The sequence below is a fragment of the Chaetodon trifascialis genome, chromosome 21 (genome assembly GCF_039877785.1).
Source record: "Chaetodon trifascialis isolate fChaTrf1 chromosome 21, fChaTrf1.hap1, whole genome shotgun sequence".
Classification (NCBI taxonomy): domain Eukaryota; kingdom Metazoa; phylum Chordata; class Actinopteri; order Chaetodontiformes; family Chaetodontidae; genus Chaetodon; species Chaetodon trifascialis.
Genome location: NC_092076.1, coordinates 4,272,097 through 4,295,833, shown reverse-complemented (window position 1 = coordinate 4,295,833; position 23,737 = coordinate 4,272,097). Strand labels below are relative to the sequence as shown.

The 23,737-nt window shown below is 45.0% G+C and overlaps 1 protein-coding gene across 14 annotated transcripts in view; it reads right to left on the bottom strand.

Annotated features, from left to right (window-relative positions):
- The window catches only part of tanc2b (tetratricopeptide repeat, ankyrin repeat and coiled-coil containing 2b), a 117,764-nt gene that overhangs the window by 37,008 nt on the left and 57,019 nt on the right, over positions 1-23,737 (bottom strand). For 6 of the 14 annotated variants that reach the window (XM_070990882.1, XM_070990883.1, XM_070990884.1 and 3 more), the window contains 2 exons: positions 9,408-9,524; positions 3,301-3,449 (listed from right to left, as the gene is read on the bottom strand). In XM_070990882.1, the coding sequence (XP_070846983.1) occupies positions 3,301-3,449; positions 9,408-9,524 (266 nt within the window). Of the gene's footprint in view, positions 1-3,300; positions 3,450-3,723; positions 3,848-9,407; positions 9,525-20,752; positions 21,362-23,737 lie in introns of those variants that run through there. The other 8 variants (XM_070990886.1, XM_070990896.1, XM_070990890.1 and 5 more) reach the window with 4 other exon arrangements.

The window sequence follows — 23,737 nt, the reverse complement described above, 5'->3', positions numbered from 1 at the left end:
GGGGGACAAAATAAAAACACTCTGCTGCGTCTCATCTGCTGCTGCACACACCCACACGAACACACAGGCGCATACGTAGAAAAGGGACATGCATGCAGCATCTGTGGCTATGCAGAGCAGCAAGAATAAGAGGGATGCTAAGCGATTTAATGTGTAATCAGACACTGAACCACACAAACACATGGATCCTTTACGGCGCTGTGAGTGAGTTCAGGTCAATGCCGGGGTCAACGCAGAGCGCAGGAGGGGTGAAGTGGTGCTCGAGGATAAATCTAGGCTAGTTTAATCTGCAGGAAGACGACAGAAGGGACACACTAAGCTAATACACACACCCGCACGCACGCACAGTTGGGACTAGAGCTGCAATTATTTTTATTATTGATTAATCTGTCAATTATCCGCTGATGGCCTCCTGAGGCCGTGGCTCTGGAGATACATCAGGATGCCAATTAATCGTGGGGATGGTGGTTTGAACCTCTTGTCCACATCTCAAAGCGTCCTTTCAAGACCGCTGATCCCCAACTGCTCCCACTAGCCAAGACATCATGGCCCATTTGCTAATTAAACACAAAGTACAGCTGAGGTGTGCAGGAAGGTCATTATTTGGTCATAAACCAAAGTACTGGACAAATTTAGATTTTGACCCGATGAAGGCACTGGATGAAAAGTCAGAGGATCATCAGAGTTACTACAGTTCAACCTGAGGGGAGCAGGAAGGTCTCTAGCACATTTCATGACAGTCCATCCAATAGAATAGCAGACATTTCATTTAAAACCACCAAATGTCAACCTCATGGGGGCGATGGAGAAGTCAGAGGATCCCCAAAGTCATACAAATTCATCCACTGGGGACGGTGAGAATTTCATGCCAGTCTATCCAACAGCTGTTGACAATCATTTGCTGGTTAAATGATAATTGCTAACTGATTATCAAACTGCTGCTGATTAATTTTCTGTTAATTGAGTCAGAAGCTTTGTGAAATCAGCCCCAGACTCCCTTAAAAAAACACAGTTTTGTGAGCTGTTCAGAGAAACTTGCTAAACTTTGTTAAAACTGTCCACGACAAATTCGTAATTATTTGTCCCCTCTTACAATCGGCATCAGATCCGATCACATCCTGATTAGGACACGTGACACCTTACGTTAACGTGTGTTCTTCCTTGTGCAGGTAACAGATCCAGACAGAAATGCTTGTTTATGGTCAGATCTGTCCATTAGCCAACAGTTTGCAAGGCTGGGATAGCGATGTGTGCACAGAAAAAAAGGTCTCACATAGTTTTAAATATTCTGACAAGCTTGGAAATCAACAGGCTTTTGGAGATGCGCAAATATTGCAATGCTGACCTTTACAAGAAGGCGGATGGACGAATGACTGTCATGTCATTGTTAGTGTCATTACGTTAATTGCAGTACGCACGGCTGCATGTAAACAGGACTATTAGTGGAATATTAATTTTCATTACCTGTGTGAAAAGCTCTTTTGGAATAAGGGCAAAAACTGAATATTCTGTGCGTGTAAACATAGTCGCCGTCCACTACAGCACATGGCCTCTAGCCTCTGCTCAGTGTGTGTTTGTGTGGCTGATTGAGACAAAGAATAACATTTTGTCAGGCACGCTTTCAGTCACCGCTGCCCTCTGCTCCTCGCCTTGGACGGGACCGCTTAACTGTCATGTTTACAGGAGCTTGACACCAACGCCAACAACAAACACACAGCGACACCGCAGCTCTGTCTGCTGGGCTAATGAACCTCGCCTTGTGCAGGTCTGACCTTAAACGTCGCACGGGGATCGGATTGAACTTGGAGCGTTGCGTCTGTTCAGGGAGCCGGAGCACGAGAGTATGAAAGGCAATTAACTGCACGCTCTGCGACTTAAGGTCACCTTGCTCCGTCAGCTGGTGAGGTCTGGCAGCAGAGACGCCAGCTATTGTTTTACCCATGTCAGATGGAAGATGGTAGGTAGGAGTTTTAGAGAAGAAAGCACTGCTCACTGCATGCTCACTGATGACTCGGCTGTGATGACAAATAGACTTTCAGCATTCTACAAATATCCAGATTACATGTGAGAATCTACTGTATTACTGTCATTTGTGCTCTCCATTGAAAGATGGTAAATCCCAAGCAAATTAGAGAAATTACAACAAAAGCCCACTCTAATCTACTAATAGACGGTGTCTCGAGGCAATCCTTGTCATATTCGGTGCTTAATGAATCAAACAAAATGCAATCCGGAGAACAGTATTTGGGGCAAATATCTAAAATAATAAGTTTGTGCTGCGTGCACGATGCAGCAGGGTGCTAGTATGAGTCACGGCTCTAAAAAGAGCCGCTTGAATAAACCTCTCTCAATTTATACACCCCCACTGCTACAGCAGCGCTCACATCAAGCGCAGGCAGTCCATCAGTCTAATCGCTTATCCACACTGCTTTAGCGACGCTGTACCTCGGCCCGCGCTGAACGCTTCAGCAACAGGTTCGCCCCTTCTCCCCTCCCCGTTTCTCCTTCCTCTCTCCGCTGCAACTGTTTTCCTCCCTCGATTTGGAAAATTCATACCTGTCAAATCAGGTTTCGGTGGAGAAACCAGGGCATCTGCTGCAGAGCTTAGAGCAGGCCCGTTGCGCCAAGAGCTGTTTGTTGTACAGCTGCCAAGTTCACACACTGAAAGGTTACGGTGAGAGGAACATTAAGCCGGCCCTGCTGCATGTCAACTCAAGAAACCTGAGTTCAATAAGCAAAGTTTAAAGCACACCGGGAGAAAAATAATGAGAGCATTTGTTATATATAAATCTAATTAGACGGGTAGATATCTGATGCTTGATGTAGGGGCGCTGATAAAATCTGAATCTGAAGCTCTTGCCGTGTCTGAGGGCAAAGTCTTTTGATCTGGCTATCCTGTCTTCCAAAGCTCTGTCATAACCAAGTGTAAACAAGGACATTACGAAGATAAATGTCAAAACAGATCAAATCAGACGACTGCGTGTTTGTTCATGTTCAGAAACGCGATCTCCCACAATGGAAATGTGTCAAAATCACACACGAAATCAGATTAGAGTAGGACAAACTGTAACAATAGCAGAAAGTCTAACTAGAGCAAGGTTTTGGCTTACAAGTCTTACAAAAGCTCAAACGTTTCCCGTAGACTGAGTCAAAGTGAGTGCATACATCTGGTGACATCATGACATTTGAATGTCGGCGCTGCAACTTCTTTTCAAAGCAATCCAGACAAAAATGAGCCTCTCAGTCACGTCCTCAAAGCAGACTGGGTTGTGTCTCCGGCTCACTAGTGAGACCCATTACCTGTCTCGCCTCGGGTTCCTCCATGCTGTACTGGGTGCCGGCCGGCCCCTCACTCACTTTGTCTCCCAGAAGGAAACCCAGGCGCGTCATCAATGTGTTGGCTGCCTCATCCACCGACGGAGGGGGGCCCAGCTCCTGGCTTGACTCCCCTGCAGAGGCAGAGAGACGGGAGGAGGGAGGAGGTGGAGGCAGAGGAAAGAGAGAAAGAAAGAATGTGTGTCAGTGGTGGGCAGGAACAGAGCAGCAGCTTGTTTTCACTAAAAAAACATCCTTTAAAGGCTTCACGTCCGCCACCTCTTTACCTAGAAACACCAAACGTACAGAATATCTGAAACACTTGCTTTGCATAAACCACTGCAGCAACAACGGAGCCGGATACAGGAGAGACCGCACCTGAGCCGAGGACGATACGAAGCAGCCTACCTGAGTTTTCCCATAGCTCAGAGCTGTGCATTACAGACACATTCCACCACAGCCGGACGTCTTTGCTGAGGCGTCTTCTTACATAAACTCAAAAATCCCTTCAGCCACAACTACAAGAATCCCTTCAAACTGTTTACAAAAGCCCTTTCCACGCTGACTAGCAAGAGCCGTCCACGCTGACGGACGGCAGCTCCTTCCTACTGCTCACCGCCACTGCAGCTCGCGTGACGTAATGAGATACGCCCTTCACCTGCGAGCGTGTGAGAGAGAGAGAGAGTGTGTGACTCTTTGAGACAGAGCGGGTGTGTATCCACAGCTCGATCCTGTTTACACAGACTCACGGCTCTGAAAGAGGGAAAAGAAAACACCAGAGCGAGAGGGTGCCTGATGATCAGATGATCAAAAACCGCACACACACACACACAAACAGACACACACTCGCAGAGCTGAGGGATTTCAGTTGCAACAAGACCCAAAACAAAATCCCTTAATGACCTCATCTTCTTGCCCTGCTGCCTGGTTACTTTCCATCCACAACAAAACGTCATCGCGGTTTCATATTTTTCAATAACACCTGGCTATCGTGCCCTGGAGGCACCTGCTATATCAGTTCCATTAAATTTCACTTTATTTCCTCGAGTGTCACTCTCTGAGCTGAAGCTTCCACTAATTACTCACCCCGCTGGTTGTAAAGAGAGTAACTAGTGGCTAAACACAAACAGCTGCCATTGGATGTATAAGCCTCTAAATTGGCCCAGACATTAATGACATTGAAGCCAACAGCACGAGATGGCCGGTGTTTAAATAAACAGCAGTGAGACAGAGACGGCTAGCGGTGGAGCCAGTTTTCTCTCTCCTCTCCGCCCCTCAATCGTTTTCCTGCAGGGCAGGTTGGACCAGACTGGCAGGTAGCTGCGCTAAGTCCTGACTGACGACCGTGAGACAGTCCCAGCCACCGCGCCGCCTCTCTGAAGACAGACGGCTTGTCCAAAGCCTGTGGCCTTTCACTCATCCGTTCAAAGACTTACAGACGGACAGGCAATCTAAAGCCCGGCCTCCCCTCTCTGTACGCAGGCAGGGCACTGTCAGGATTCTCATTAGATCGACTCCAAGGCTGGCTGAGCAAGTAAGAAACGACGGGCACCTTCTGAGGGAGTGAAGAAAAAAAAAACCTCTGAAGCAAATGGAGATGACATGTTGCCGAGCCTCAGTAAAAACACACAGCAGCAACCAATAATGAGCTAATCACAGCACACATTAGGTCCAAAACAGCTAATTATGTATGAGCCTCGTTGAGATGGATATGGTGGCTCAGTAATACAGCTGGATACACTTAATGTGGAGCAGAATATGTTTATGAGGGGCCTCCAAGGTCACCGAATCCCTGCGCGTCCCTTGAGGAAGAGCGCTGAATGCAGCAATGGAGAAGATGTAGGTAGATGGAATTACTGCTCCACCTGCTCACAGCGAACACCACAGGGGACGGCTGAGATTCGCAGCCATCAGTAGCAGAAAACTGCCGGAAAACAAAAGCAAAACATCCGTCGGCTAACAATTCTCAACCTTACATATGCGATCTTACATACGTGGATGTGCTGGCTGCAGAGTGTCTGGACACGGAGGCAGTGAAGGCCTCTCAGTTGACAGACTGGTAGTAGTAAGCAGTGAATACATTAGCACTGATTAGTCAGCTGCTCCTGAGGGGTTTGCAGCCGTGACCATGATCAAACAGGGGCTCTGACTGTCTTTCTCGGCCTCTGTGTGACTGTTTGTCTGCCTCTCTCTCAGTCCGCCTGTTCTCTACGTGTCCACTTCCGGTCTTTCTGTCCCTCCTTTCTTGCGTCTTACAGCAGCATTTCTGTCGCAGCCAGCTGCCGGACGACTCTGCGCAGGGGCGAGTGGTTGGTTTCTCTTTTGATGTGGGAGCGAAATCTCTAATCTGGACGCCCGAGTCCACAGTAACTCCCTCGAGCTAAACATAGGCGATGCCTTTATGCGTCCTCACACTCTCACACTCTGAAAAAGAAAAACTACGACACAGTTGAACATATGGCTCAGACTCGGCAGTTTGAGGAACTATTATCATGGAGCTGCCAAAGAAAACAAAAGCTAAAGAAACAAAAATATGTCACAGCACTTGTATTTCATCTCCATCATGTACATCTGTTTTCAAACCTTCCTCTGAATGCAACTAATAATCATGACTGCTATCAAAGGGGACGCATACTTTACCATAATATATGGATTTCTTTCCCTTTATAGCTCTACTTCTTGTTCTTCAAACACGGATTATGACAATCACGCACCTCTTGCTGCAGCCGCTGATGACACACATTTAGAGCGCTTCAAAGCGGCGTGACAGCATCGAGAAAACAACGCTCGCCTTGAGAGGAACTTCAGGCGTTTCTCGCCACAGTGACACCACGAGCTCTTTAATGATAACATTTGAATATGAAAAAAAAAGCAAAAAACATCTCTTATTTTTCTGAACCAGCCCCCCAACACACACACACACACACACACACACACACACACACACACACACACACACACTCCTCTCCGTTGGATTCCCGAGCTGCGAAGGAGACAGATGGTTGCCATAGCAACTATCTTTGCGCGCAGCTAGGAGTGTGTTTCTGTGCGAGCGCATCTGTTTCTCCCCGGCCGTCCGCAGATCTGCCCTCACGCACAGAGAGAAGCGTGTGAGCAGGGGCCTGGACGGGACGGGGGCCCTGCCCACAGGTAAGACGACACACACCATGTGGCGGCTCACCTGTACCTGGGCTCTTCAACTGCCACTTCGGCGGGGTGAGTCCGCAGAGAGCAAACACTTGTTCAAACAAACACTGACCAGGATCTCGAAGAGTAAACCGCACAAGTCTTTAGAGCGATAAAGGCTCAAAGTGAAGAGGAGGGGGCAGGCATATTGACTGACAAGTGAAAACGAATTCAAAGAATAGCTGCTGACGCGTAAAGGAAACGAAAACAAGGCAGATTCACACCTATTTTAGAGTCTCAAGGTAGGAGGGAAACATGAATATGAGTGATTTACAAGCAGAGAGAGGTATGCAGATCATTAGGAAAGCAGGCACTGGATGTTTGATCAAGATATCACAGGAGTGAATTTCACATTCCTCACGTGCACAGTGATGATCTTATCTACGCAACAACATTTTAGAAATGAAAGCACGCTCGGTGCCAGGTCTGGATTAGAAGAGGCTGATATGATGACATACACTGTGGGACCACTGTCAGATATTTTACTGTGCTGTAAACATTCCTGTTTACATTTCTGGCTGTGCTGCTATCAGTGAGCAGGACTGTTTATCTGCATGCTGGATCTCTATTTGATTTTGGATCAATGCGATGAAACACCTTGAAATGTCAGATTACATTTTCCAGAACAGCCAAAAGAGTTCTCAACTGATTTTCCAGAAAATCTTACCGTCACAACCCTTAATATGTTTGTCTGCCAGGTATTATGAACTCCTCCAAAAATGAAACTGGCTATTTTTGTCGTTGGCTACACTAAACACATCTGCTCTGTAAATCACGTCCAAACCAAAATGGGGAAATTTATATCCGAGACACTTTCATGATGGCAGTCCTGGTATTTGCATTAATTTGTCAGAATATGATCAGTTCTCCATCTTTGTTGATGGAAAGCTTGTTTCCAAACAGCCAATAAGATCACACATTAAACAGCATGCAGACATATTTGGTCTGTTCAGAGGCTGATGTGCTCCTTACTCCTGAATACCACGGCTTTACTAACCCTGATGCCCCTTTCATACCCTATCATGACACTATCACCTGTTACCAATCAACCTGTTTACCCGTGGAATGATCCAAACAGGTGTTTTTGGAGCGTTCCACCTCTTTCCCAGTCTTTTCTGCTCCTGTTCCAAATTGTTTGAAGCATGTTGCTGCATCAAATTCAGAATAAGTATAAATTTACAAAAATGAATGACTCATTGAAGCTTTCAATTGAATATATGTCAAAAGGGATTAGCTAATTATCACATTCTGTTTTATTTATGTTTAACACAGCATCCCAACATGGTCTTAATTTAACTTCAGAAGGCCATGACTAAATGTGATTTCATTTGGACTCAACTCTAAGTTTAATCAAGTGTATTTGGATATGTAAATGGATATTTTGACAGAAAATGACATATACCATGATAGTAGTCCCACACCTCGTCTGGGTAAATATCGTAAGAAGGCTCAGCTGTAACATTATTACAGAAGCTTTCACTCTGATTTATATAAGGAGGACAGTTGGTGGTGGATTTTACAAGCTATCTCGCAAAATATTCACTATCAATATTTATGACACCACAAATTTGTTTGTAGGCCATAAAAATCCGCTGATACCTGACTTCATCCCGGCGACAGACAGTGTCAGCAGCAGTGTGTGGACTGGCATGCGATCAGATGTTTAAGTCACTGCCCTGCTGCGACTCATGCCAGGGAGCCCTTGTTAAGAGCTAAGATGTCCATCTGTCCACCTGGGAGGTGCGAGTCCTCACCCCAGAAAACTCATCTCAGCCCTTCTGGTTCCTCTCCAGCTCAAGTTGTTATTGCACACACAGAGAATTCCTGTTTGTAATCAACTGTTTTCCTGCCTCAATGGTGCTGGAGATTACCATTTCAACCCTGAAATGTCACATCTGTAGGAGCTCTTAGCAGCTCATCACAACTGATAGGCTATTCCACAGTCTGTTTCACAGAGTTTTGCAAAATAAAGCCAGGGTCATCAGTTTTTCATCCGTGAGATTCAACAGCGAGCCAGGTGCCAAACTAAGGGGACTATCCTATCCTACTATCCTAAGGTGCTATGTACTATTTAGACTTCCACAGACATAAGAAATATGATAAAAATATATTCTAGTGCGCTTCCACAGACAGATCACCTACTTAGAGCTCCCATTGAGCAGAGACTCAGCAGAAGAGGCTGACAGACGGACAAGGCTGGTAGCACTCTGTCGACCATTTTCCTTCTGAGTTACAACAGTTAAGCCCACGGACCCCCCATCACTACTCCTCTCATGTCTTCGTACGACCCGGGGTGTTGTAGCATCGTCCTGCCCCGTTGAGAAGTCCACACATCCACCAGAGGTCGAGCCAACAAGACAGGTCGGGAAGCTAACACTGTGCTTCTCAGTGGCAACAGGAAGGGGAGAGGCGAGATGAGAAAGCAGATATACGAGAACAAAATCTCAGCAGAGCCCTATCCTCGAGTGACCTGCTTCACTGTCCTCCCTGCGCGAGGAGGGGAGAGACGAGTGGGGAGAGGGGGGGTGTAGCGGGGACAGATAGGGGGGGAAGAGGGAAATCTGGACTGTCCACAGGATTACCGAGAAACCATCGACTGTGAAGTGAACAGAAAACAGAGGCGGCACCTAAACAGGCTCTGCGTTCGAGAAGCAGAGCAGAGTGAGAAAGCAGCAAGGGAGGATTACGGAGACAGAGAGGGGGGAGGCAACGAGGATGGACTCCAGCAAAGCTATTTCATTAATGACCTTAGCGTTGTTTTCGCCTTTGCAGCAGCAGGCAGAATAACTGGCAAACCCAGAAACTCTCCCCATCTCTCTCTGAGTCGTTGTACTGCGTCCGCAGGCAGGAGCCAACATGCAAAAGGCAACGCAACAAAATGAGGGATGGGCTGGCTAAAAACTTACCAGGGCAGTATGAGTCCAGGTCTGGATTCTTGGCAGTGGTGGAGGTGTGTGTAGGGGAGCCAAGCTCTGATTGTGGAATGCGAGGGCTCTCCACAAACTTTGCTTTCCGCAGAGGGGCTGGGAGCAGAAAGCACACACACATATAGAGAAGGAGACAACATATACACACACAGAGACACACACACGCACGCACACACAGATCAGGGAGATGGAGGAAGACAAGAAAGAGAGGACAGAGGAGTGATAGGGACAGGAAAGAAAGGGAGGAAGACAGAGAGCTTATGAACTTGAAGCAGCACACTGATAAAATGAAAACATCCTCAAGGCTTTCTTAGCCAGCTTTGTATTTGCCTTGGGTCGAATAAAGCTAAAGCACGTGTAAACAAGCAGCATGGGCAATCAGGTAGTGGGCTCGGGCAAACCAATACAGCGGCAGAACCTCGGTCAACCGCTGAAATGTGAAAACACCACCGCGCTTCCTCTGGACGGGCCTTTCATTTCACTCCCAACACCCGCAGAGCAGCGAACAAGACGGACTTTTTCGACTGGAGAGACGGAGTGTGATAAATAAGCTTGTTGTGTCTGTTTGTCCGGTGTCATAATCACGCCGGGAAATGCAAATGAGATCCATTTTTGGAATGTTCTCGCGCCTGACTCAAGCACAAAGTCTGAGACATCAAACGAGTCCCTCTGACAAGAAATTCAGAGACAGAGAGTTGCATGCTGGAAGGCGGGGGTGGCGGCTGTGACACGATCTTTTTCTGGGTTCTTGGTCGCGGCACAGGGATTGTAAACACTACCCAGACTGTCTTATAGCATCATGAGTGCATATATTATGGCGGCAGCATCAGGTCTACTGAGAACAAGAATTCACAATGCAGAGCCGTCTTTGTACCGAGTTCAAAAACCATCCACTCAGCTGCCTTCTTCAGTTACTAGAACAATTTTGCAAGGACGCTCCTGTAAACTCGCAACTGTTTCGGCTCTCCACAGCAGCCGCAATGCTACCACGATGCTAATGCGCAATACCAACTTGCTTGTACTGGATTCTCTAAAACGTAAATATACACAGCAGACAGTGACTGTGATGGAACTGAACACAAAGGCATTCAACTAATATCACCTAAACATGGCTCATTTGTTCAACCTTTTTTGTACATGTGGGGGGGTTTGGTAGCATAATTTGTTTTTAATTGACTAATCTGGTTAAATAAGGGTTTAAAACAGATTATGCGCTGCATTCTGCAGCTGGTAACCCTTCTTATTATGGGTGAGTGCAAATGTCCAAAGCTATCTGATGAAGCACGGCCGAGTGGGGTGAGCAGGAAGTCACGAGCAGCAGCTGAAACATATGTTCAAGCAACAATGAGAAGGGACTCCTTAACACTTTGTTTGGGGTTCATGTTGCAGCTAATTCCAGTGTAGAGTGTATGAGTGTGTGCATGTGTGCGTATAATGGGTGGAGAGTAGAGTTGTCCATCTGTCTAAATAGTCTTTGTCTTAGTTTATGTGAGGACAGACAGAAACAGTTCATCACTGCTGCAGCAGTGCAGACTTTTGGTCACAATAAAACATTTGTACAGTCGAACAGAAAACACTTGAGAGTTCATGCCTCAAGGCGGCAAAATCCCCTAAACTTGCCTTTTAAAAACAGATTTTAAATTTCCTTTATCTGCATAAAAACAGATCCAGAAACTGTCCGCTGTCTTCAAGCCATTTGTCTTCAAAATGTCAACTTTTTAGGAACGGAAAGACGGAAGACGGCTCTGCTTTATGCTCAGTGACGGATTTTTTCAAACACTGGTAATCTAGTGAGTTTTAAAGGGTTTATGATGCATATCAGTGGTAGAATTTCTCAAGCCATGTGGGAGCATGTAATCCTTAATTTTATCTCAAGACTAAGAGTCTACAGCCATGCTGGCAGCTCTGTGAGGCTTTACTGAGGCACAGCAGTGCACTAGCTAAATGCTAAAGTCAGCATGCTAACATGCTCACACTGACAACGGTAACATGGTGATGTTTAGCAGGTACATGGTTAATCATGTTTACCATCTTAGTTTAGCATATTAGCCTGCAAGCATTTGTTAATTAGCTCTAAACATAAAGCAGAGGTGAGCATGATGGAAATGTCATTAGTTTTGTTGGTATTTTAGCATAACGAGTTTCATAGCAATTGATCACAAGTGTCAACCTCATGGTGGTGCTAAAGGAAAACTCAGAGGATCAGTCTATAGGACACCAAACCATCCAGGACCAAAATGGCGGACCGGCCCACCAGCTGTCATTCCACCCCTCGAGCCGCAGCATGGTTAAACATACGGATCACCAAACCTGCGGCTGTGAAAGGTGGTTTTCAATGGACAGAGACCATAAAGGGATACAGGTGCCAGGTTCATAAAAAAGCTAATGAAGTATTTACAGGAATTTCTTGAAAAGGTCTGCGACTTGATCTGGATCTGCACCAGAAAGCAGTCGCTTGTTTCTCGCATGGTCGATCTAACTCCACCAATTCACTGCAATCTGCTGTCGAGGTTTGAGATTTTCTGCTCACTAACAAACACACAGTCAAACAAACAAAAACAAAATCTCCTTGGCAGAGGAAATAAAGAACTCCTTCAGAGCTGTGTGTGTGTGTGTGTGTGTGTGTGAAGTAGATGCGTTCACTTGCTAAACACACGCACACACACACTTTAATGCTGTGTTGGTATGGTCTGGAGAGGACTACGCTCATTGACCACATCTAGGAAGTGAGCCAGCACAGATGCCACAGTGAGAAACTACAACTGACAGCCAGGAGGAAGAAGAGACCGGAGTCATCAACGACTGGATCAACTGCTTTGATAGCAACCCTGATGGAGACAGGCTTGATGTGCGCCTGACAAACAGGCTTCCAGGCCACTCAGACATCATTTTCATTAATTACTAGCTCAAGTAACATAGAAAGAAATCTATAAAATGTGTCAGTGAAAAAATAACGATCGCACTTTATTTTAAGGGACAAATATTCACCAATAACGAGTCGCTTATTGGCATGCATATTAGGAGCATACTAGCTCTTTATTAGTCATTATAAAGCACTTATGCCTTATTCTGGGGATTAGGGTTATTAAAGGTTATAAAGATCATAATTCATGTACAATAACTTCCTTACTTGCTCTCACTAATCAGTAAGTAGGAGGTTATTGAGGAAAACTCTTTGTTAATGGCCTTGTAGGTCATGTAGAATCCAGAGCACACCCTGTTAACCGCTAAGATATTAGAAAAGATTTCCACACACATTCACGGGGTTTCAGTTATATTTCTGCTTGTTTGGTGAGTCTCTAAAAGATTACACGGTCAGGCCACAGTAGAAGGGAGCAGAGCAGCCGTCTGCAATGGCTGGACTCTGATGTAAAGTTAGATTCCTCCATCAAACCACAGTGCTGCCTCATTCTGATAAACTGCTCTTGCACCTGCAGTGACGAGCTTGCAACAGCTCGCGCTAGCTTGTAACAAGCTACGAGGAGAGTGTGACGGGCCGAGCTTTGACGTGACACCCTGCATCCTGCAGGTTGTCCTCATATGTATCGACAGCTATTACACTTTGAATCTTTTACAGGACACCTGCCAGCATGCTGAGGAAGACTAGCTGACACTGACTGTGCTCAGAGACTGAAAGCATTTCTTCATTTTTTCCTCCCAAAATACGTTTTTTTTTAACTCTGGTGAATGGCAGATTACCATTTCTCTTGTTTGTTGTCTCCCTGATCTCACCTCTATAAAATGGCGAAGTGAGACTATCTATTGGAGTAAATCCTCTCTATAGCATCGGCTCCAGGAGGCTAAATCCCAGGGACTTCTCTCCTGCAGTTCTGTTGTCAGTGTGTGCCAGGCTGGGGATGGGTGACAGTGTGATGGATGGCAGCAGGCAAATCCACTCCTCTAATGAGCTTATGAATAAATATATCTAGTCTGTGTGTGCAGATGCATGTGGCCGTGAAATAGATATTTGTTACATGCTCTGGATGTGAGGGTGTGAATATGAATATGCATGTGACATGTATGCAAGTGTACATGTGAGATTAGAGTGGGAAAGGGGAGGGGATGCCAAGAGATTGTTGACAGTAAATAAGCTAAAGGACGACGTGAAAATTTAAAAAGCTGATCTCTATTCCCAAGATTGTCAGCACGCACGCACAAAGCCTTTGGTGAAATCATCAAGAAAAAAAGGGAGCAAGTCAATATTGTGATTCAAATTCACGTATGCAGGGTGCTGTGCATATGAAAGAGAGCTTCTTTTCAACATGACAGTCCCCTCAGACACAACCTGGGTTTTCAGCAAATAAATGACAAGATCTGAATATGAATTGGAAACTCTCATATGCGATGCACATTCTCGTTTCTCATTCGCTGCAGATTAGAGAACGATAAGGCAGTGAAAGGAGACATTTCTATGGCGGTGAAGCGCCGTCTGCACCGCTGTCTCAGTTACATACGACCTCAGGCGTGCACTCAGACAAAGACACGGGCGCCCACACGTCAACGTACACACACCTACAGAACAATACTGTGGGTGAGGACATACATCGGCCAGCTGTCTGCAACCCAAGCTGTACAGAAACTGAGCATGCGGCCCTGGTCACTATGGCAACAGCAGAGCACGGGGAAAGGACGAGTCTTGTCCACCTTTCTAAAGGTGGCGGCAGCGCGGGCAGAGGGAGATTTCACCGGCACAAAAAGCCTCAAGGCCCCAACACATCTGCTCACATGTAATCAAACTGACTCTGGTGACAGCTCTCGGCTGCTCTGCAGGGCCGGGCCTTCCCCCCGTCACCTCGGCTCGGCGTCCTCGGCTCTCAGAGACGCTGCCACAGAGGCTCTGACCCTTTGCGCTGTGGCTGTCCGTCTATGCCGCACTTCCATCAAGTTCCTTTACAAAGGCGAAGATAATAAAGAGGCTTTTACATACGTTTGAGTTCCTGCATGCGATGCATTCTCCAGGAGGGCCACGTGATATGTTTAAATCAATATCACATCATTTTTTTAAGGCTATTTTTGATGTGTGTTATGATATTATGGCTTATACATAAAATATCAAAGTCAAACTGATGTTCAGTGCAGTGAGCTGTGTTCCACTGTTAAGCTTTAAGGCAATTATTTTTTTCAATTTGCTCAGAATAATTAATTTAGAGTGCTAAATCCTATACAATAACATAATATATTATCAAGCTATAGTTCCATTTAAAGTTGACTATAATATTGAGAATTTGTCAATATATGACAAATATTAATGTTATATGTAATGTGAACGACTTCAAATCTTCATGTGACTGACAAATTTTCATTTTGTGGTTTTGACATTAAGCTTTTAGACAGCAAAGGAGATGTTCTGCAAACTCTTATGAAGTCAAAATAGATGCAACAAATGGTGAAAGTATAAAGTTATGTGTAAATTTAATGTCTTTGCGTTCAATGTTTCATCACCTGCAACTTCTTAAAGGCCACATTAGCCACTACTACTGTAGCATGACACAGCCAAACTGCCTGCAGTCCAGTTGCATTGTGGGTGATGTAGGCGGCAGGTTTTGACAAGGAACAAAAACAATATCTCTGCACTGATTTAATTTGCATTAAACTGTCCATCATGAGTCTAACAGTGTTATAGAAGTGCAACTCCAAATCGCTGGAGTTCTCTTTTAATACGTTACAGATGAAACACAGATGTGGCTGATAATGAACGTGGTCTTGATACTGACGATTTCAGACGTGTTGTTTTCTATTCACTTCACCAGCCTTTCTTTATGACCCAGAGGCTTGTTCCCAGCATGCACACAGTGATCCGGCTCAGAGACCACGGACGGTTCTGTGTACTTGTCTGGTTGACTTTCTTGAACAAAACAATGCAGACCAGATGTTGCTGTGCAATACGGCGAGCTGCTCAGTCACAGCCTCGAAACCGAGGCTGCTGACAGTCAGCGGCGAGTGCAAGTCCATTAGCCTCTGCCTCTCCCTCTTTTATGTATGTGTGTGAGTGTCTGTGTATCTATCATTACAGCCTTGGGAGGATTAGCAGAGCAAGGTGAGGCACAGGCAGAATTTTAAGAGGGCAGAGGGAGGGGCTGATTTTCTAAGAAACGCTCATTAGCCGAGCTCTCTCTTGGCCAAAAAGATGTTAATTCGAAGTTTCGCATAACCTTACTATGCCTGGATTAGACCACGAGCACAAAGCGATATCAACGCTACATCAACAAATGAGTAAATGAATCTGGAGAGCTGCTTATCCATCAAAGTGTCGAAAAATCACCGACCGATATGTCACAAAGCGTGAATCCGTATGCAGCAGTGCAGCCTGGGAACAAGGGCAGTGATCTGATATGTGATTGGGAAGAATCTGCAAACAACTCAACAGAGTGGCACAGTTAGTAATCCTCACACGGCCTTTAAGGTGGGTCTCAAGTTAAGACTGAGCTTGACTGATCAAACATGACGGGGCTTTTTCCCATCTGTGCCCACAGCGCCGTGAACCATCCTCCATGAACAATCAATGAGAGAAAATCAAACAGTCCCCCCTAAAAGCACATTTCAGACAAGTTTTTCTTTTTTTTCTTCAGCTACACTTCCTCTTGACCTTCCCACCGTTGTGAGAGTTTTTAATCAAGCTCACATCTTTCTGCTATTTGTGCATCGTTTCATCGTTCTGAAGGCACTTTATAACACTGTCTATGAAAATGTAAATCAAGTGTACTGCTTATAATTGTTGCCCTCCAGCCCTCCAGATCAACGGGGTGTTTTATAACATTTTGTCACACTGGACCATTTATATTCATCATACCATCTCTGGTTGTATAAATCCTTTCTGTACATCTGTCCTCTCGAGTGAACAAAGCCACCATTCCTGCCCTCATGACTCAGCTGGAGAAGCACGGCGACGATTGATAACATTGAGCGATTCAGACACTGTTAACTTTCTCATGGTTTCACTCCTTTGGTGGCCAGGTGACACGGAGGTGTGACCGTGAACTTTTCACATCGTCTTCCTCAGCAGGACACATGGCAGGCCTGTTCTCCTGAGGCTTGAGGATGACTGCAAGCCATAAAGTTAAATACGAAACCACTTTGAGTGAGAATAGCATAATTGCCAAGGACACCACCTGATACAGTGATCTAATAATAGCTAGGCTGCCTTGACCTCTGTCCCAACTGGAGTTCAGCCCCTAGTGGGGATATTTATAACCTCCCGGCTACGCTCAAATTGAGACCACACCCTTGTCACTGAGAAAATCAGGACGAGCTGGATGTTTGTCTGCTGTTATTCGATTAGAAATTAAATTAAGCACTTAAACTAAACAATGAATGAGGAAAAGAATTACATGATAGATATTGAGGCTTCTGATTACGATGTTTCTGGTAATCTCGAGCTATCTTTAGCACGACACATAATGAACATCAAAGCCCCCCCCTCCGAAAAGAAATTCTCTCACGTCTGACAAAAGCTGCAATCAATTGTTGCTCTTATGTAATCCAGTAAACATACTGTAGTTAGCAAACTGATTGCAGCCATACAAAGTCAGAGCTGTGATCCAGACAAACGGCTCATAGCGGTTCAGCACCCTGAAATGACTGAGCAAATAAGTTAACAGCACGCAGACAAGTGGTGAATGTTAATACTGAGGGCTGGTGTCATTGTGCAGTCCTGTGCAATCATCTGTAAGGTCTCGGATACGCATGGACACACTCACACACACACACAATAACACACTTCTTTAGGCCTGTGTGTGCATATCTCACAGAGAAGTGTTTGCTCAGCTCTTCACCATCAGCATTCACAGAAAGCAGTGAGGTGGTATATGTAACCCACTGCTCTGTTTTGTAAGCAAATCATTATCATCGCTATTAATAGCACACTGCGGGTTTCTCTTTTCCACTCTACAGCCTTTTTCCAGGAGGTACTGCTAAATATCCAGATAAGACCAAATGTAAGCAACAACCACGTTGAGGGGTAGTAAGATAGTAACAGTAACTTCATTTGTATGTTAGCTTTTATGTAAAGATGTAGCATTTTGCTTTATGGAAAGGGATCAAAATTCACAAAGATAAACAATCAGTAACAATGTTTTATTCTGATAAAATAGAAGTTCACTAATGCCATATTATTCTTAATGAAATCCCCTCCCATGATATTAAAAAAAAAAAAAAAAGGGAAATCATACATAACAAATTTTCGATTCTAAGGTCAAGTGCAGGCCTCGCCAAAAATGTTAGAGAGGATAGTAAAGGACTTAAGTGGTCTGGTAATATTTAATATACTATAATATCAGGTGGTAGGTCAATTAAAGCTTTACTAAATTACTTCAAAATCAGTTGGCCCCTGACAGTGCCATTAGCAGTGAGGGTGAAGGTCAGGAAAAGCTATGCACACAAGATGACGAAAATATCTGAACATTTGTGTAATCTTGTTCAAATGGGAATAAAGATTCAGTCTAAAATTGCTCTTAGTTCGGTCTGTTTGGCCAGGCAGCTAAATAGAGACTGAAATTCATCTTCGTCTTCTGGTTCCAGTTAGAAAAACCTCTTTTCGCTATTTAGTTTGAAAGTTTTTCTCACATTGATGTGCTTAACGCACTGAGGAAAAACGGAAATATAAAGCTGTGTATCTTCTGCATAACAGTGGTGAAAGGCATTGAGATGATGTTACCATGTGGAATTGTGTATATAGAAAATATAAAGGGACCGAGAATGCTTCCTTGAGGAACGCCACAGTCAGTATCACAAAAAAGTATATTCAGTATGAAGGACACCAGCCAAGACATCCACATTTTCTGAGACTGTCAGTCAAATGTTTAGGATCTGCTGTGTCAAACACTGCATTGAGGACAGTCACATTGTTCACACCTAAAATGATTCTCAGTTCCTGTATTACCTATCACTGGGCTACTTCACTGCTGTGGGTGGTTTGAAAACATATCAGAAACTTTTGTAAAGGACTGTTGTCATTTACATGATTAGGTACATGGTTACAAGACCGTTTTCCAAGGAAAGTTTACCAAGGAAAAGGAGAAATGGGCCTGGAATTGCAAGGGTCGGCACTCTCTGGGTTGCGCTCTTCAGCAGAGGGTACATGGCAGCTGTTTTGAAAGCTTGGGGGAAGATTTCTAATTGCAGGTTGTTACCTGGCACAGACAGTGGAAACTGACTTTAAAGGACATGGAAAAAGGGCGATCAAGATCACAAGAAGACATAAGGAGACCTCATCTGGATAATAGCAGCACAAACTGTCTTCTCTCATCATAATGAACCACTGTGATTCTAGATCCCGGGGAGTTGGTAAAGAGTTAACAACACTGGCTCCCTGCATGACTAATTCAAATTCTACACATTTGAGAAGTGCTGCTTGACTGTAAAGGACTGTTATTTGTGGAAAAAGCTGGGTCACATGATGGACAATAGGGGGAAAACCCTCCAAATAGTTTTCAACAACTCTAGTATGCAGCTCATAATTAGACTCCTCTTCTAACCTTTAGCAGAGGTAAAAGAAAGCGAGGGACTATAAAGGACAGTGGTGTCGTCAGTGCTTGATTTATAGCCAGGGTGTCATGCATAGTACAGACTGTGCCCACTCGTCAATAGAGTCACTCAGCAGGCTGCTTTTGTAATCAGGATTGAGTGGTGAAATGGGCCTCCAGCCCCATCAGAAATCCAGACGCCATAGTCACTAAGTGATGCATATAGCCGATAATCCACTGGTTGGCAAATTGACATCACGTTAATTTTCAGAGGCATTGAAGTCCAGCTAGGGCGACTTTTCATACACTGTGTGTCAGGTTGGGTGATGCTTTAAAACTGACCCAAGGAGGTTGGATTTTAGACTGTCTGTCATATTTATTTCACAACTTATCTTAGGCTTACAAGCCATTTGTCTGACACACACTCAAGGGATTGCAAGGGAGGGAAATTGAGCAATTATATAAATCGATATCACTCTGAACCACTGCAGAGGGTATACGAGGTTTTATTTGGCTGATTTTCAGGTAAGTGGGCTACATCAATTGCCCACAATTCAAAGCCAGGCTTAACTGACTTGTCTTGTGAATAAAATATGAGATCATAGGCACTGCCATAGACTACGAGACACTTGAAGAACTAGGGAGGAAACGGAGACGAGCACTAACCTTGGAAAAACACAGCATCAGACACATCACCGACTCTACTGTATCACATATTTTCACTGGGTTTTCTCGGATAGCGCAGTCTATATTTTCCTCACACAGCTAAAATGTCTAGGGAGGGAGAGTAATAACACAAAAAAGCCTTGTGTCATAACCATGGAGGGATGCTCTATATCACCTCTTCCACCCTGCTCCACCAGATTCAAATAACCCCACGAGAGATGCTAAATTCTTCCACCTTGGACACAATCAACATGGCTGTTCAGCCACCCTGAAATCGAAGGACTTAATGTCATTGCTCGATGCATCCTGAATGACAGCTGACAAAGTAAGCTCATCAAAGCACTCTCCAGGTGGCGATGCTAAGTGGTGTGAAAACCGGCTGTGGGCGCCTCATCAAAAACCATTCACCTGAGACTAGCAATAGCAGCTGCTGATGAGGTGCTTGTGTTTTGCTGGCAGACTGTGTTATTGAGACATTTTGTTATGTTCACACACTAGCTAGCAGTCCCCTGGGATGAGGTAGGGAGGCAGGCAGCCTGCAGCACTGGAACTGGAAGGAGGAACCATATCCCAGCACATGACAGGGTGATTCTGGTACACAACAACAAGCCGCCGCCGCTGCTGCTGCTGCAGCAGCTGCCGACTGCATGGTGTTGGGAAAAACTCCCAACAACTTCAACCCATTTATGCAACCTTATGCTACATATGACGCTGTGCTCTGGTAGGAAAAGTGAGACACACAACAACAAGAACAAGCACCATTAGCCGCCCACAGCTTGTGCTTAGACACACACACTCCAACCGACATACACATACACACGCACTCTCAAAGACAATTGAATGCTCACCCACGCTGACGCATGAAACAGAGCAGCTAGCCACGAAAAAACACTTACATTATCGCACTCTGGTTGATTCACAGGTCCTCGAGCCTACATTGTCATTAGAGTGCAGCCCTTTGACAAATGCATCATTTCACGGGGAGAAATTACTTTCCTGTGCTCCTCCCATTAGCCCCATGTCTGCACAAACGTCACTCGAACCATCGGCCGCTCCAGCTGCCGGAGCAGAGGGCAGACAGACCTGGAGCGGGCTCGGGCCGAGCCAAAGGTGGAGCAGCAGGTGACAGGCGGAGACACAGTTTGCAGGCACAGATGGAGCAATGAAACAAGCAAAAGAGGGTGTGGCAGGGCTCACCATTCTCAAACCAGATCTCGCATTCCTGAAGGCTGGAGTATGACACCAGCTCCCCTCCTTCCCCCTCCAGCGACACGAGCACTCCTTCCTCCCTGAGCGATGACCAGTTCATCAAAGATCAGAAAAAAAGAGAAGAAAAAAGAAAACAGGAGGAGAAAAACACCTGCGGCCGAGCAGGGGAGGATAAGCGGGGAGGAACAGGAGCTCTCTCTCCCTTTCTTTCCTCTTGTTTCCCTTCGGAGGAAATCTCCACAGGTTTCAGTGCTGATGCTGCCTGCTCAGTTCAGTCGCAGTAAATGATACACAGCCAGGCAGATATGGCAGTGACGGGAAGAACGAGAGGAGGAGGAGGAGGAGGAGGAGGAGGAGGAAAGAGAGGGAGGAAAAGGGAAGGAGGAAGGAAGAACGCAGCAGTCACTGTGTCACTGGGGGACACAGAGGTGACACCTCTGCGATGGCAGGAGTACCGAGGGTGACAGGTGAGCGAAACCTTCGCCACCACGAAAGAAAAGGAAAAATAAGAAACAAACGGCACGGGGGAGCCTTTCCTGCGAGGAGCCCGTGAGCACAGATAGGACTGAGCTCCCCATTCGCCTCCGTGACTGCATTAGCGCTTAGCGTGTTATGTATAGATGTGAGAGGCGCACTCTCTCTACAGGAACAGGAGCCCAGGTCTCCAACAGATGAATGGTGCAGTGCTGCTGTTGTCATGGCAACCGCAGAGCAAAAGGAGGAGGAGGAGAAGGGTGGGTATTGAGGGAGGAAAGAAAATGGCATAAAAAAAGAAGGAGGGAGGGAGGGAGGGTATTATTAAAGAGACACAGTTTTGCCGTCTGTGGACGGGGGTTTGGGGACACATAAGATCACAAGAGGTGAAAAAAGAGGAGACATATCATTTGATGGGAGCAAGGGTTTCAATAAAACCTACTCCATTTTCCTCTTGGGCTCAGGCATCCCTGTCTGTCCTTGTTTTACCCTTGAAACAGTATTTGTACAGCTGCAGCCATGTTTTACGGCTATTTAGGGGTTCAAACCCACGGGGCTGAGAGTTTATTGTGTAGCGCCCTTGCTTTTGTCCGGGTTCATATCCGTCAGCCTGTAAGCCCGCTGTTTTCTAAGTGTTTTTTATTAATCTCCTCCAGTCACACTTATTTCCCCAGGGTGACATCTCCGAACACCATTTGCAGCGTGCTACCAACAAGCCTTAAAGATGTGCTTCAGTTACAGGTCAAAGTTTTTCAGCGCCCTGTTATGTGCACCGCCGGCCGTCTCCATCATGAAACCTGGGGCTCATCCCAGCCAGAGACACAGTGATTTATTTTCTGCCGTTTTTTTAGTTTTTGTGTGAGAAAATAACTTAACATTTACATCTGTGGCATGATAGCGATGTGTATTGTAGGCTGGTTGCATATTGTCAACAACATGCAACAAAATCCAGGGAGATGACAAGTGGGGGTGGCTGATCACATGCCTGGCTTTAACTCTAAGACAGCATTATCATGAAAATGAGCAGAGACAGAGGCTGCATGAGTCTATGAGAAGCAGAAGCATCAGGAAACTATTACAGCCTAGATTTTGTTGCTGACTAGTGATTTTTTTTTTTTTTTGTAAATTAAGAAACTGCTGTCATCATCTGGGCTGCCATCAATCCGATCTTGAGTTGTGAATTCTGACTGATCACAAAATGTGCTTTGAAAGCAAAATAAATCTTGTGTAAATGTGTGGTGCCTTCATCATCAGCTCCTTAAAAACAGCTTAAAGCTGAAGAAATAAACTATGATCTTTATTCCCACCTCCATGAAACACAGCTCTGTTGATATTATGCCTTCTTTACGTGCCTTGTTTACCTTCTCGGTGCCTTTCTCCTGCGGTCACATGACAGAGACTTTCTTAACTTGTGCCTTTTATAGTAAACAACGCACATCAATCATTATTTATCACAAATCAACAATTTCTAAGTGGTTTTCAAAACATTCTTGTCAGAAACTATTCAATTTCAGAAACTTTCCTCTGTTGTTTCTGTATACTTGGCTGCAGATTCTTCTTCTGAGCTGTACAGCTCCCCAATTCAATTTCTGTTCCATTTCTGAACTTCAACCATTGATTTCTTCTTTTTTGTTGTAATGTCTGTTCACGTCATCATTCTTTAATCACACCTTGCGTTTCTCTTCGCAATTTTAATCAATAAATTCCTTGAAGATGTCTTCAGCATCTCCAACATGCTTTCGAAATTGCTTTTTTTCATGGGTAAACTGAACTGTGTAGAGGAATTACAGCATAACCCCAATGAATAAACAAACAATGATCCTGAAATCTGTTCACCAAAAGGAGTTTAAGCTTCTGCCGTCTCCTCCTGCCTAAACTGGAAAACAGACTAGATGTTATGGTGACACTAAAGTACCTCACTGAGCTCTTGTAGAACTGAAACTCCAAGGTAAACCCTGTGTATTGTTTTTACTGTAACACTTTGAGAAAAATACACTTATTCTGGATATTCTGGCGCAGAGTTAGATGAGAAGTCTCTCTCTTATATCTGTCTGTTAAATACAGTATAAGGTTACAATCAGCAGGCAGTTAGCTTAGCTTAGCACACAGACAGGAAACCAGGGGAAACAGCTAGCCTAGCTCTGTCAACAACAAAAAAAATCCAGATCTCAGCACCTCCAAAGATCAATAAATAACATGTTATATATATTGTTTGTTTCATCTGTATGAAAAAGCAAGTTTAAAAGCAATGATTCAAACAATATAACGAGCTTTAGAGGGTTAGCATTGGACAAAGGTGAGCTAGCCGTTTCCCCTGTTTTGAGTCTGTGCGCTAAGCTAAGCTAAGCTAAGCTTAGCGGCTGCTGTCTGTCACTGTATCTTTACTGCACAGATATGAGAGAATGTTATCAACCTCCCCATCAGTGGAACAGCCTGGATGTGGCCTTTCTTTTACTATCTGGCACCAGCATACACCATCATGTCCGCAGACATAAACTG